Source organism: Bombus bifarius, unplaced genomic scaffold (assembly GCF_011952205.1).
Source record: "Bombus bifarius isolate JDL3187 unplaced genomic scaffold, Bbif_JDL3187 scf7180000008046, whole genome shotgun sequence".
In the NCBI taxonomy this organism is placed as follows: domain Eukaryota; kingdom Metazoa; phylum Arthropoda; class Insecta; order Hymenoptera; family Apidae; genus Bombus; species Bombus bifarius.
This window is the reverse complement of record NW_022884412.1, coordinates 176,979-192,065: the sequence shown is the minus strand read 5'-3', so window position 1 is coordinate 192,065 and position 15,087 is coordinate 176,979. Positions and strand designations below refer to the sequence as shown.

The window sequence follows — 15,087 nt, the reverse complement described above, 5'->3', positions numbered from 1 at the left end:
GAATATATGAAACTGCACATACGATACGTATTCGCGAATAAGTGTACTAAAAATCTCCTAAGTTATAACAATATGAAATTCAAATTAATCCTTTCACTTAGGATATTAATTATGAACAATTTATACGAGATTGTGTTTAAATTGATCTTTGCTAGAAGAACCTCGCCAAGTTATCTATGTATATGGAACATAGTTTTTCTGAATATATTGTAAAAGGGAACGTATGTTATACGTAATAATGATTAACATCAAGCCAATACTTTGAAGTTCCAGCATCGTTATCGCCCTACACCACTCGGTTTCGATGTGACCACTTCAGTAGCCATTTCGACCAGTACATGTGCTCTAAAGTTTTAAGATGAATTGTCGCGATATAATAAATTCTTCTTTAATTAGACAGTTTGATTAGCTACAAAAATTCTAGTTATTGCGCTCAAAATTTATAATTTCATCATCTTACATCAACTGAGATATAATAGAATTGTCATATTATACGAACTTCGTTTCAACTGAATGAAATTACAAGTCAATTTTTGATCCTAGAACACCATCCACAAGTTACGAGTTTTAACAATGGAGCTTTAAATAAAAAATAGATAGAAAACCGCACAACAAAAATTTAGTATTGTCCCTTGGTATGATAGCATTTAGAACGCTCGATTCGGCAAAGTGTATAGTACTCTTGCGTTTTCTACATACTTTATGAAATCTGCATGATATCTCTGGTGGAATCTTTTTGTCCCTGAACTTTGAATTTTTTTGAAGACGATGCTGCTTCAAATTCATGGAAACCCCTTGTGGTTGATCCGCACAACACGTTTCTTAGTACTTAATACAGAAGAGGTTGGTTGACGTCTAACTTGATTGCGTTATACGAATATTCACATGTGTCCGAACCAAAGATGCAACGATATGAAAAGAGCTGATCTAATCGAACAATAAAATGGTTAAGACCATATATAGTTATATAATGCCCATCTTAAAATAAATACGATCAAATGTAGAAATAATACTTTTATGCAAAGTGCAAAGGATACATTTATATTCTCATACTTAACCGGTACGGAAAAGGTACACCAAATTTAAGACTTTGAAGAGATACTTTGGAGAGACTGCCTATACGCATCGAATTCCGCGCGTAATTCTATACGATTTTCAATAGATAGATACTTAAAAACGAGAACACACCTAACTTCTGAATATAAATATCACTTTTATTACTTTCTGAACTAGGGCACGCAAACACCTTTATTACGCGGATCTTTTACCTATTGTTATCTCACACATACGCGCGCGCGCGCGCACACACACATACACGCGCACACACGTACCCTTTTCCTAACCTATTCCTTTGATAGTATTATTTTCTCGTATAGAATATACGTAACCACGATAATTTACTAACGAGAAAGTAAGGCACAGTACCGATCATATTAGAGAGGGTATATATACATACATACCTGTATGTATATAAATAGCAACTACCCGTTCGTTACGCGCGCGGTTTGAAAGAAGCGAGGAGTTTCGTATTTCCTTTGGTCGGTGGTCGCGGAGGAGAGTTCCTCCGTACGTTCCAAGTTTTCCTCGCAGAGGAGAGAGAGGTCGTGCAATATCGCGTTGCGAGGCCAACGATAAAGACTAGCCGCAGAATAAAATGAGGGGAACAAGGAAAAGATGTAACGGAAACTGTTATAAACATGAATGTGTGCCAGCATATCTTGCACCACCGACCAAACCATAAGATAGTTCGAAACGACAGAAGATGCAATAGAAGTAAAACGATGGTGGCGAATCCTATGTTAACCTCGTAACGTGGTATCGCGATAAAAATAAAAAAGGTTGAAAAAGATACAAGGAACTTTGAAATTAACAAGGAGCTACATGCCCTGTATAGGAAATGAAAAAGCTCTTTCAGAGACCGTGCTACTCTTGAACGGACCCCGGCTGCTAGGTTGAACCACGTTATTCGACAGTGAAAAAAAATGTAAGTCCTGTCATACCTGCGCAATAGGCACTTTTTGCAATTGAACGCCTAACATAACTCGTATCATTTTTATTCTATAGAAAAATCTATCCAAATCCAAAATATGTTTTTATACGAAACCATTTTCGATTCATGGTTTGTCCAATAATCAACGAAACTGTACAAGCAAATTACGAATAATTCGTAAATACATTGACAAAATATCCATTTACTCATTTGTTCCTACATATGATTTCCATTATATTTTACAAATGCAAAGGTTTAGTTTTCCATCAATATCAACGCGTAAGTAAGAGAAAGTTGCGTCAAACGCGAGTGCCTATTGTTACAGCGGGCAGGATCTAAAAAAAATGATATGGGTGAGCCTACCTTGAGAGTCGCGATGGGCCTGCGCGGCCTCCTGTGCTGCTAGAAAGACTTCATCTGTCGTTCCGGGAGCTCCTGCCACCGAGCCCACAACTCCTCCCGCGTTACTTCGGTCACCGGTAACGTGCCACGCACCTATACCTGCTAACGAAACAAAACAACCGTACTCATAAAATCTTTTTTCATCATGTCAATAGTACACACCAAATACTTTTTATATATAAAACACGAGATGAAATTAAGTACGGAGACAAAAAGGATAACTATATAATCGCTATGGATTGTGCGTTATCACATCGAAAAATCAACAAAATACTAGGAACAAAGGATAACTTTATTATTCTTAGCTTTTTCTCATATTCAAACAAGAACATTGAAAATACTTCTGGAATTATCCGAAGTAGTGAAATACAGGGTATCAGTGATATCAGAAATCTCATACACATCCTCTTATAGAATAAGTACACTCGGCAGTGTCACATATAGTGTAAAGTAGCACAACAAACCCCCTAACACTCCCAGTTTCCCTCTATTGTTGCGAGAATGATGTTGCGCAAATAACATTTTACATTCGTATTAACACGTTGGTCGCCACATCACCCATATCTGGGTGACGCTCTTCTTGTTCGGGTTAATTAAATATATAATATTATGTATAGCATATACAACATAAAAATATTAAAAACATATTATACCATATTCTTCATTAATTTATATTCTTGATAAAATATATTATGCTATGTCGCATGATATTCGTTAAAACATTCCAAACACATTTGGGGCGATTTTGAACACTTCGAACAATATGTTGTAGTTTTTTTTACGTTTTTTCTCGCTTCTTGGCGTCCGACAGTTTGCCTCTTCTTCTCGTAACATAGGGCGCACATCCTTCTTATAGGCTTGCCCTGCTGATTTTTACGAATCTCCAAATGGTGGAACACCTTGTTCCATGGTTGTTGTTGATGGTTGTCTGGCACAGTATTTTCTGAGGACACATCGGACCATTGGGAAACGAGAATTTCCCGAAATTTTCTTATCTTTATTTTTTTTGTTTGTAGCTGTTTGGTACACAATACGAGCATTTACTATAGTTGTTCCTAAGAGTAAATTTAGTGCTAATTTCCGCTACCACTCGATGCTTTTCCGTACCGTAGTGGCATATAAGACCATCAGGTCACTTCTGTCGATACCAGTTTTTTCATTATTGTACACTATTCTCCTCACTTTCAAATATATTTTCACGTTGTCTACTGAACATTTTGAGGATGAAAAAATCACTGATGTGCGTCTCACAAGAAGTATGCTTCTCGACTAAATGAAAAATCTGGGAAATCTGCCATAAGATCCCTCGGAATACTCTAGCCGGAAAGCTTATCGTTTTCTCCATTTCGGAACTAAATCTTTTCTTTACAATGGATCGAAGGCGATAAGCAATGAATTCGTATTTACGTTCTGCATACCGACGGTCGGATTTGAGCCCCGCGGGAAACTTAAACAAATTACGCTGGACGACCAACGTGTTAAACTCATTGCGGTCGTTGTGCTCATGCACGCACACTCACACACACACACACGCACGCACGCACGCACACACGCGTGCATACATACATACGAGAATGTACGACGAATTCTTGATATATCTCAAATACTTCTTCCATAATTAACCCCTTAACCCACAACCACGAGCATAGCCCGTAGTACGATGATCGGGTTAAACGTAAATATTATGGGCATAGCCTGTAGTAGATGATCGGACCAAACGTAAATATTACGGGCATAACATGTAGATGATCGGACCAAACGTAAATATTACGGGCATAACATGTAGATGATCGGACCAAACGTAAATATTACGGGCATAACATGTAGATGATCGGGTCAAATATAAATAATAGCGGCGGCGCCCTCATAAAGGTATAAATATTTGTGAAATATTTGATAAATAATTACAAACTGATGCAATAATTATGGTAGATACAAATACTACAAAAAGTTTATTTATACAAGTAATACAAAATTAATAATCTGCAATGGTGTGATACACTTCGAAACATTCTAGTATATGTAAGGGAACTTTGCACTTCTTACACTCCCACGTTGTCTCTCTACGTTTTTTATATTTTTGGCAAACTCTACAAGGTTTTGACGGTCTTAATTTTGATGATGTTGGGTCAATGTGTTTTGGAAAATGAGCCCAATGCCTCGCGTGCAGTCTCTCTGGCATGATCTCATCACAAAATCTTTCTCTTGAAAACATCTTGTAGGGATGCTCCTCTAGAATTTATGAAAATAAATTTCGATGTGACCAAAAATAACTTGAAACTGATCACGATACGAAGAGATAATAAGAATATATCACGAGCCTTGTCTGTGCTATTTATGGTGGGGCAAATTACAAACCGCGACCGTCATACCACGAGCGATGCCCATAATATTTACGATTGGCCCGACCATCGTACTACACAAGACGTGCGAATGGCTGGAAGGCTGCGCGAACTTGTTTACTTTTTCGGCCCAAAATTCTCCAACGTAAATCGTAGGTTAAAGGGTTAAACGACTACGATAACACTTAGGACAAAGTAATACTGATCGTTTTTAAGCTATTTCACAGTCTGGCATTTTGTACACTCCTTATCGTACTTCAGTTCCCACAGTAATAGTGATTAATATAAATTTTAATGACTACTCTATAACAAAGATAACACGACTACAAAATGTAATGAACAATTAACGAGATTTCAATATACTGCTTAGATATTATCGGTACCCTTGATATCCTCACAACGAAGCTCAGTTTTTGAAAATTGTTTAAATGTACCGATAAAGAAAAGGAATTACGTCTAAACGTACATACATATGCCATTCTAATATGCATAATATACAACAATAATGAAAGAACTAAGCACGTGATTCTTTCAGTACATGACGATATTTTTAAGAAGGCAGTAATAGAAAATCCAGAGTCAAATAAATGAAATGTAAAGGCCATATTTTCTTATCTCACAAAATTGATTAAATACCAAAGAGACAATAATTTGAAAAAATTAAACATTTTTGCTCACGCGACATGAAGCATCCCATACATTTGTGTTATTTTGAAAAAACCTGCGATATGTGTAAGGACGTTTTCTAACAATAATTCTGCCTGTCTCTCTCTCTCTCTCTCGCTCTCTCTGATAATTCCAAGAAATTGCAAGAAAACACGCATAAGTACTATCAATGAAAAACATAAGAAAATAAAAAATCATTTATGGTGGTGTATTAGAATAAAAATGAACAGTCTTTATAGAAAAATGAAAGAACATTGAATAAGTGCCCAAAAATCTGAATACAAGCCGCACACTTATTCAGTCAAGTTATTAAACAAAATAATAAATACGATTCAAGATTTTGCCAAACGAAGAAAAGAACAGTGCGAATGAAAGAAGACATCGATGAGACGATACTAATGCAACGATTGAACTTCATTTTTCAATTTTGTTCGGTGAAACTTTCACCAATGTAATTCTGAAGTTCCTTTGATTAAAAGAATAACAAATACGTTAAATAGGTAAATGTAAATTAAAGTATATCGTATTTGACCTTATTTTAACACGTTGACGCCGACGTGCACCATCGGCGGGTCACACGTATCTGTCCCGTGGGGCGGCGTGCATCGCGATGAGTCACACATGTATTTCACAAAATATATAGTACAAAATAGGTTTATATTATTTTATCTCAACATTATAAGCAGCATACAATAGTAAAAACATAACAATTCAATATTATAAACTTAACATAATCATTTCCTTCTTTCATGCAATTTTTTAAAACATGTTAGACAGAGTGTCGGCTGGCCCTTACAAAGATCACAATATGTTGTTACTTTTTTGGCTCTTTTCGCGGCATACGCACTACCTTTTATTTTAGAAATGCGTTTATAACATTGTTTACACCGCCGTCTCGTTTTGCTCGCGGGCCCTTGGTACGACTGCAGAAAATGTAACTGTTTTTTGGACAGTACTTCATTTTCACTTGGCATTTCTTCTCTGTTGAGATTCACTGTACCTAAAAGGTGATCAATAATTTCTTCGCGAAATTTTAAGATTTTAATACTTTTAGTGCCCCATTTTCTATGTACACACCACGCATTTACGAGGTAAGCCCAGCATATTAATTCTATTACAATTTTTTTATACTATTTTACGGTTCTGCGCAAACAACTATAATAGGATGGCATCTGATCGAATAGATCAACCCCCTTTTTAGCATCATTATAAAAAAAGTGGCTGGCTTTAATTTACTATTTTTCCCCTGAACAATAACGCACCTGTAATTTTTGGAAGTAGCTACCACACATACTGGCCTTTTGTCAGTCCATTTTAAACATTTAACGTAACCTAACACTATTTTCGTCGTGCATGTTCCTTACGCGCGCCGTTGTTCTCCAACGAACATGCATGACTATTCCTTTTTCCTGTGCAGAATTGAAAAATTTTTTGATTCGCGCTATGAACGTTTCTTATAGAAAAATGTTCACAGAATTGCGTGCGATGGTCAGAATTCGCGTCAGACCTCTACTTTTTCAGAAAAATTGAAAGGAGTACAAAATTAGGGTCAAAGCTGGTCTCGTCAGCCTTACTTAACACGTTGACGCCGGCGCGATCCATCGGCGGGTCACGCGTGTCTGTTCCGTGAGGCGGCGTGCCCCATTGGCAGGTCACACGTGTCTGTCCAGAGGGGCGGCCGATGGGTCACACATGTATTTCACAAAATAGATAGTGACCCAGCGCTGCCCCACGAAGCAGACAGTGAATTCGGGCGCCGCCCCACGAAGCAGACATTGAATTCTGAATGAATGAAAACCATGAATATCGGCGCCGGCGTCAACGTGTTAACATTTATAGATATATGCAAACAGATATTGCCAAACTATCGTATATCAGTGCATTAGTTGAAGTCCACGGAATCGTATAGCTTTTGTAATTTTGCTATAAATTGAGGTCAAAGTTGAAAAATTGCAGTCGTGTCTAATGCGATCCTGCGCCGCCCAACGAAGCAAACCGTGCATTCGGGCTCCGGCTCACAGAGAAAACAATGCATATCGGCGATAGCGTCAACGTGTTAATCAAAATAATTTCAAAAATGCGATAGAAGTTTAATTGAAAAGAAGTAAAAAAATAAAAATGTGTTACCATTGAATTAGTAATTGCCTCATTGACATTTACAATCGGATCAAAGGTTACGCCACTCCACTATCGAGCTTCGCAGTATATCGAAGGGAACCCTCCCCCGAATGGTAAGGATGACTAGCGAGCACTTGTAGTTCGTTTCGGGCACTTATCCAATTTTTAATATAATGTGTGTGTATGTGTTTATATGTGTATATATAATCTAAAATAAATATATATATATATATATATTTATAATCAGACACGGAAATGAAAATACAAGAAAACAGAGCAGAATAGAATCGAACGGTTCACTGTCGATCAATGGCATATTATTATTCACTGACAAATCTCGATGCTATCGGACATTATATAAACTACACACGTAAAAGCATACACCACACTAAGGCTGTCTAGGCTGGATCAGGTTACTAGGTTGTTGTCTCCATCTCCTTCTGACGACGTTCAACTTTTTCAAATAGAATTGCAGGGTTGAACGATTAATGCCGTACATCTCTGATGCCTGAGTGGTGCTAACTCCCTGTTGTAATATTGCATCCAGGGACATTTTAACCGAGTCTAAACTATACTTTCTGCCCTGTTTTTTTTCCAGCGATTTAAGCAACGCGCCTACGTCAACATCTGTGCGCGGCCGCCTCATATTCGGCCCTTTTTTACATTCGAGGAAATGAGACGCCCAGAGGGCACCGCCATCACCACCCATCAAATTCCCTCTCGACCGAGACCGCGCTCCCGCCCCCCCACCTGCAACGAGGAAACCCAAGCTAGTGTCGGCCGATCATTACACGACCCGTTTAACATTTAACAAACAAAAAACGAAACGTTCGCATAACTGAATTTCAAGTCATTAATGAACGAGTCCCTTCCTCTAATTTAATTTTATATTTTAAATTCTTAAACCCATGTTAGTGTGATACATTTACATATATATATGTCGGAATGGCGTTGAGGATAGGGTTGTCGGTGTTTGATGAGTCTTCATTGAAAGTAGCCATCGTTGCGGTGTGACGAAGATACGATTTATTGACACAAGTATGGATAACACACGTTCGACAATCTACCACGGCGGTTAGACGTCCGCGACACTAGTGACAATGGTCTCAGGTTCGATAACGAATCCGCGGTCGACGGGATGATAGATGAACGTACTCACAAAATCTAAGTCGGACGCGTAATATTCACCGGTCGTAAGGGGTTACTCTTTTCATCGATGAGATCGCGAGCGAGAATGAATTTCCCGTCCCGATGATGCCACAGAGGAAAACTATAATGGGGTGTGTCTAAGGACACGAGATCGTCGGATTCGTCAAGAAAAGCTTTCGTTTAGAAAGTAAGGGAAATTGGCGTTGCTGCTAATTGGTCAATCTCCATATCGGTGGTTAGAAAAAGATGCTAACCGCCCTCGAGGGAAAGTTGCTAGTGGGAGACGCCGCTCGTTGAAAATGGATCTCCCTTATTTTCCCGTAGTTGGGACAAAGACTGTTTGTCTATTTGAAGGACTTTAGCTAGCTAAATCTTAAGATTTATAAGGGGTCCTCGGGCTAGCTGAACGTGTACTGCGGAGACGCATCGACATCTGGCAATCATCTTACTCGAAGAATAGGGTCTGCGTGTGGCGAGCTACGGGACAGAGACCGTTGGAATGTTTACTGTCGAGTGTTACAACTATTTCCTTTTTAAGGAGAGCTATAGAATTACTCCATGCCTTTGTTAGACAAGGCGTCCATCCCTTGACCGCGGCTACGTTCGGCGACTGACTGTCGCCTCGAGCCCAAGCTCATTATCACGACTCTCGAACAATTACAATTGGATTGAATAACTACAATAGTTTAGTTACAGTTATAGTAGACTTTAGATTGCAATGTTGCGGGGCTATCCGAAGGTTCCGGTGTCCTTTCATCTCCGACATATATATATATATATATATAAATAAATCCTATCCTTTTATCAAGCTTATTTCACTCAGATGGAGAGAGCAGCTATGCTTCGATTCAAAGTTTCTTTGAATCGAAGTTTTGCTGCTGGACTACATACATGCATAACGTCTGCACAACATGGTATCATTTCTCGCATAATTTCGTATGGGGAACTCGCCGTACGTGAAACTATGTAAGTATATATCTGGACAACAAACGAGAATTCGAAACGTATGCGCACAAAATTTGAAATCGACTCGCATATCGCGTAAATTCGTCAAAATACCCTGTATTTCGCTACTACGTTATAACGAAAGAAGAATAAATAAAATATAAAAATAATACGATTGTTCAACTTACCAGGATGCTGGGAGGGGTCGTGGGATGGGCCGGCTCTATTGTTATCTTGTTCCATCTCGTTCAAATCATTCATGTCGTCATCCAGCGTCAGATCTTCGACGCTTTCTTCTGGATCTTCGAGATATTCAGACTTTGGTTCAATGAGATTATCACTTGGTTCGGGCTTTTCTAGCGGCAACTAAGGGAAAAAATCATTTTATAAGAAACAGTATTTCTCTTTGTATCATTTATCTATTTAAGTATTGTCAAAATATATAAAACATTATGTGAATTATTAGAATCATGTATCGCACCGTTTCCACTCTATAAGATCAAGTAGATATGACATCAAATAGTAGGATTAAGTACGATATCATTTGCTCTACCAACAAGCGAAAGAAACAGTATCAGTAGACAACAGCTTCCATTAGACGTTGGTGAACAATTAATATACGATCTCATACGATAAAAATTCAACGTCGAATTTCACAAGGCTCACCTGTAACATTTCATCGGCAGGTTTCGTCAGCTGCGTCATTAAGGCTGACCTGCCAATGGAATCTGTGGGGTCTGCATGTGATTTTTCATCTGCTACGGGTGCAATTCCAAGCGCAGGGACGCCCATTTGTTGAGGCATGTCACTTGAATTCGAAGCTTCGTGATTTTCTACTGAATTATCATCACCTATACTTTTTCGTCTAAATCTTTTTCTTTTCCTTGATGTGGGACTTTGGGAACCTTCCCTGTAAAAATAACGAGAATAATAATTTTATATTCTCAACGAATGACGAATGAAAAATTCCAAATTCTTACCTAGAGGACAAACCCTTCGGTATTTGAGGACTGGCAGAGTCTTCAGGTAAATCCCCCAGGGGACCTTGCGACACACCCTGCCTAGGAACTTTGTTCTTTTCTATCGTAAGACCGGAAGACGAAATTGGAATGTCGGGCTGTGATGTTTGCGGAACGACCTTTTGTTGCCTAGAATCCGTCTTACTGCTACCACTTGTTTTACTTTCCGATAGACCTTTAATTTGCAGAGACTCGGCAGCTTTAAGGAGTGCTGCCAATTGGTCTTGGGAGATATTTACTTCTCCCCTGTACATATAGTCCATCATTGCTTTTAATTCTTTAAACTTAACATCTTTGAGTATAAAGACAGGATGCTTGTCATAATGTTCACTGAGGAGCCCCTACAACGGAAATATTTCCATTAAACCTCTGAATTGCACAAATTTTATCAAATACTTTGACTTAAATATTAATAGATAATAATAATAAACAAGTAGATGTCACATTAGGAAATTAACAGTCGAAATTAATGTAGAAAAGTCAAATAATACTAAATAATAGAATTCAATTTCCTAATTCAAAGATGTATTGCTCCTTTATACACCCCTCCTCCCACATCAGGGTAAAATCCCAGGGCAAGTGCCCTGGAAATCAGCCATCTTGCTTTCTCTGTATTGATTACCAGGAGGAACCAGGAGGGGGTTTGGGCTTTCAGTCTCCCTGCCTCTCTGGCTTCTGCCCAGGCCACATTCAACAAGAGCAGCCATCTTGTTTCAATTTGAGGTTCCCCCCTTTTAGCTTGAATTCCAAAATTTTTTTACAATTCGAAGTACGATGAATAAATGAAAAAGATACATCAATACCAAAAAAAGGCCTAAATTTTAAATAACCAATGTCTTTGATACTCTCGATCTGATCTCGATCGAATTTTTTTCCTATTTATCAGCGAACTAAATAACAGTTATACTTCGTATATGAGAATCAATACATAAGGTGTTCAATCTCTTAACAAGAAAAAATTCAAGACCATGAAACAATCTTAAATTTCAATTCAACCAAGCCTATTATTAACCAAGTACGAGTATTGGATGTAATACAATGTAATTGACAAAATACAAACAATAATAACAATTTAAATAATAATAATAAAATTAATCGCGTAATGGCAATAATAATGAGATAAAAACGATATTGAAAGTAAAATATTCGCAAGATTCACTCACCTCAAAATAAGGACTGCACGCAGACAGAACTACCTTATGGGCTTTCAGGTATTTCCCCTCAGCTGCCAATGTGCAGTCGACAAGCGTCCCGCTTTCGAGAAGCGTGTCGAAGTTCTGGATCAATGTACTCTGATGATTATTCCATCTAAGGCAGAACTGCTGGTCGTCTTCCATTCTTTCTGGCTTCGTTCCCTCGTTACTGAACAAGGAAGGAAATATTCAGGATAATGATGAACCAAATAAATCCGTTTGTCCGTTCAAGATGATCGACCGTGCTAATGCTATCTAATTATGTTGTGTTGAATTAACACGAACATCGAGGCCGATGATTTGGAAATAAAAGGCGAGACCAATGATATCTATTACTCCGGTTGATATGTGTAACCACGATAAAAGCTCCGCGAGGAAGCAGCAAAGCTTCCAAAATGGCCGTACGGTGCAAGCGCGTCGGTCGAATTGGTCTTCTGGCCTTTTCCTTTGTGCGTGTTCTCATAACGGTAATGGACGATTTGGTGGGGATGATGCAGAAGGACGCGCAAGCACTACGCATGCGCAGCTGCGCCCGACCTGCGCATTTAACTTGCGCACTAGTTCGAGGCCCCTGGAATTCAGGGACGTCTGCTGGATATTCAGTACCCTAACGATAATATCAAATTTCGAAAAAACTCCGCATTAAGCCAGTTGTAATGAAAATAACTAATGATACGATGATCGACATAACAAACTGTATATCAGAAGATACTGTTAGAATAAAACTTGGAAAATAAAAAAGGCTATATTATCCCCAATATAAATACATAAATGCCCTAGTATTAGTATCAAAATATTTTGCGAGCGGCGCTGGTTTGTAATTTTTCTATCTTTATTCGTCATGCGACAGCGTATCAAAATTGCATACCATATAAATATATAAACATCACTTGGAACAGTAAAGCACACAAAGTTTGATAGGACCACTAAAGAACCACGATAAAGTTTATCTCTCAGGTAAAAAGGGTAACACAATTTATATACATCCCCGAGGTTTACATCACTAACGCGCAATAAAATGGAAAATCGATTGCTCTCTTCACATGCGCAACGCGTAAATCTCTCAATGGAGGGGATAACATAATGCATAACATAAGTATACAGATACTTGCGCGTAAAGATTAATACGAAATAAAGGGAAGTGCATTCACCACGGCTTACGTCCGATTGCGTAATCTATTTATATTGTTATCTCGTATTGAATGTTACGTCAGATGACGTCGAGCAACATGTGCGAAACAAAAACAAATTGGCGACAGATAATTTTTCAATCGCGAATCGACTACCAACCGGCGAAAATGAACCATACACTTTCCTCATACCGCCACCAGAAACTAGAAGAGGAGAGGAGAGAAAACGTGGTTCGCAATATGGCCGCCCGCGAGGTCGCGCCCGGACAAAATGGCGATAGAGGAAAAGTTCACAAGAAGAAACAAGATTTCAGATCGATATCCGCTATTCGAATTTCCCGTTAAAGCATCGTCTGGACGAAAACATCAAAATCGCAAACACTTGCTCCACTGGGAAATTTGTTTTGACCGGTAACTAAGCAAAAACGATGTTTTCTTAAAAGTACGGAGAGGATCCGCCCGCGCCATGTCACCCCACAAGAAGATTTCCCGAAATTTTCTAAAGATTTTCACCGAAATCGAAAATAAATAATTGACTACTTGTTATAACACTCACCTAATATGGAATATAAAACAATCTAATATCACAGCAACGGGATGGGTGATAAGTGAAAATAAACTGCGTAAGCGTCCGAACTCGGCGTGCGCCTCAAGCGCTGCCCTTTACAACAATGGCGTAGCCGACTGCCTACTTGGTTGCCTCTATGCCGGCCGTCAGAGAGCGCAGGCTTCTCCGGAAGAGGGAACAAGAGAAGAAAAAACGCGAACGAAACTAACGAGCATGCGCTCTACTCTTACAACCTATCACGATCTTTGCCGTGATTGGAAACTACAGCCAGAGGACGCTAACCGACAAAATACTTGCTTTTTTTATTTTCACTTAACAGTTTACACAAACATTAAACGTTTGACATAATGTTCAAGCTACCAGGAAAAAATATCACAGATTACAATTCTGTTCTGACAGACATGTTCCTTTTTATTTGAAAAGTCAATGGAAAAATGTTTGACACAATAATACAACAAAATTGTTTTATATTAAAACAAACATCACGGAAATCACACACACTGTTTAAATCTGCAATGCATAATTTATGTATGACATTATGTAGTTATATCATTTGATATAAAGCAGCAAGAAAGAAATATATGTCAGTTGCGAATGACTGATCGATAGAAAACGAGACGTGAACGAGATGTTTGAATTAGAAAATTTGCTTAATATATTCATGTATAATGATTTATTCGTCATTAGAACGATAGGAATGACGCGTAATTAAAATTCATGAATGAATGATAAAAATCATAAAGTATTTTGTATGTACGTCATCCGGCCCTGGACCACAACCTAGCACGCGTAACGTAATGGCCGACTTTATACACTTGACCGAGGCAAAATGGCGAAAACCGTACAAAAATACATGAAAAATGATAGCGATTGCATTCGAATTAGCAGATAGTTCATATAAATCGCAAACGAAATATTCCCATCATGATATTCCAAACACCACACACACACTCTTCCAAGATCACGCGTGTATGAAGAAGATACTTAGGTACTGCCCATCGGTTTAACAGCGCGACCTGATTTTTTATCAACTTTTTAGGACGATAAACTTGCCCGAAATTGAATATACAATTGAAACATAAATCAACGGATATGTATACAAATTACTCACCTATATTGGCACAATCTAAATATCACAAGAGGAAAACTTGGAAAAAAACTACACGTCTTGTCCTCAGCGTACACTATCCGAGCGCCGTGGCTTCTTTTTACACAATGGCCGTACTTCTACGCGTAACGATCGACCCGCTCTGCGAGGGGATAGCCGGGATGCTCGGAAACAGTGTGCTTCTTATGGGGAGACGCGGCGCAGAGAATTCAACTCAGTGTTGTGCGCATCAAGCTACGAATAGTGGGGTAAAGAGAACGGCCGGTTAACACAGGACCGTCGAAAGACTCTTAGAACCTTGTGATCACTTTCGTACAAAAAAAGATTGATAAATATAAGCGAAAAAGCTTATCGATCAAATAATTGTTGATTCTTTTTTTATAGAAGAATAAATTTGAAAATACATGCTCTATGCGGAAATTTTCCATAGATATGATATACAAACGTATAGGAACAG

General features: G+C 38.5%; 1 protein-coding gene across 11 annotated transcripts in view; it reads right to left on the bottom strand.

The window, feature by feature from the left end:
* LOC117207795 (longitudinals lacking protein, isoforms N/O/W/X/Y-like) overlaps nt 1-14,824 on the bottom strand; it is a 91,308-nt gene extending 76,484 nt beyond the window's left edge. For 8 of the 11 annotated variants that reach the window (XM_033448369.1, XM_033448367.1, XM_033448374.1 and 5 more), the window contains exons 1-5: nt 11,795-11,993; nt 10,593-10,972; nt 10,279-10,522; nt 9,801-9,978; nt 2,354-2,494 (exon numbers count right to left, since the gene is read on the bottom strand). In XM_033448369.1, coding sequence (XP_033304260.1) covers nt 2,354-2,494; nt 9,801-9,978; nt 10,279-10,522; nt 10,593-10,972; nt 11,795-11,968 — 1,117 coding nt within the window. In that variant the 5' untranslated portion in view covers nt 11,969-11,993. Of the gene's footprint in view, nt 1-2,353; nt 2,495-9,800; nt 9,979-10,278; nt 10,523-10,592; nt 10,973-11,794; nt 11,994-13,510; nt 13,668-14,633 lie in introns of those variants that run through there. The other 3 variants (XM_033448370.1, XM_033448371.1, XM_033448366.1) reach the window with 3 other exon arrangements.
* Nucleotides 14,825-15,087: the final 263 nt, after the last annotated feature.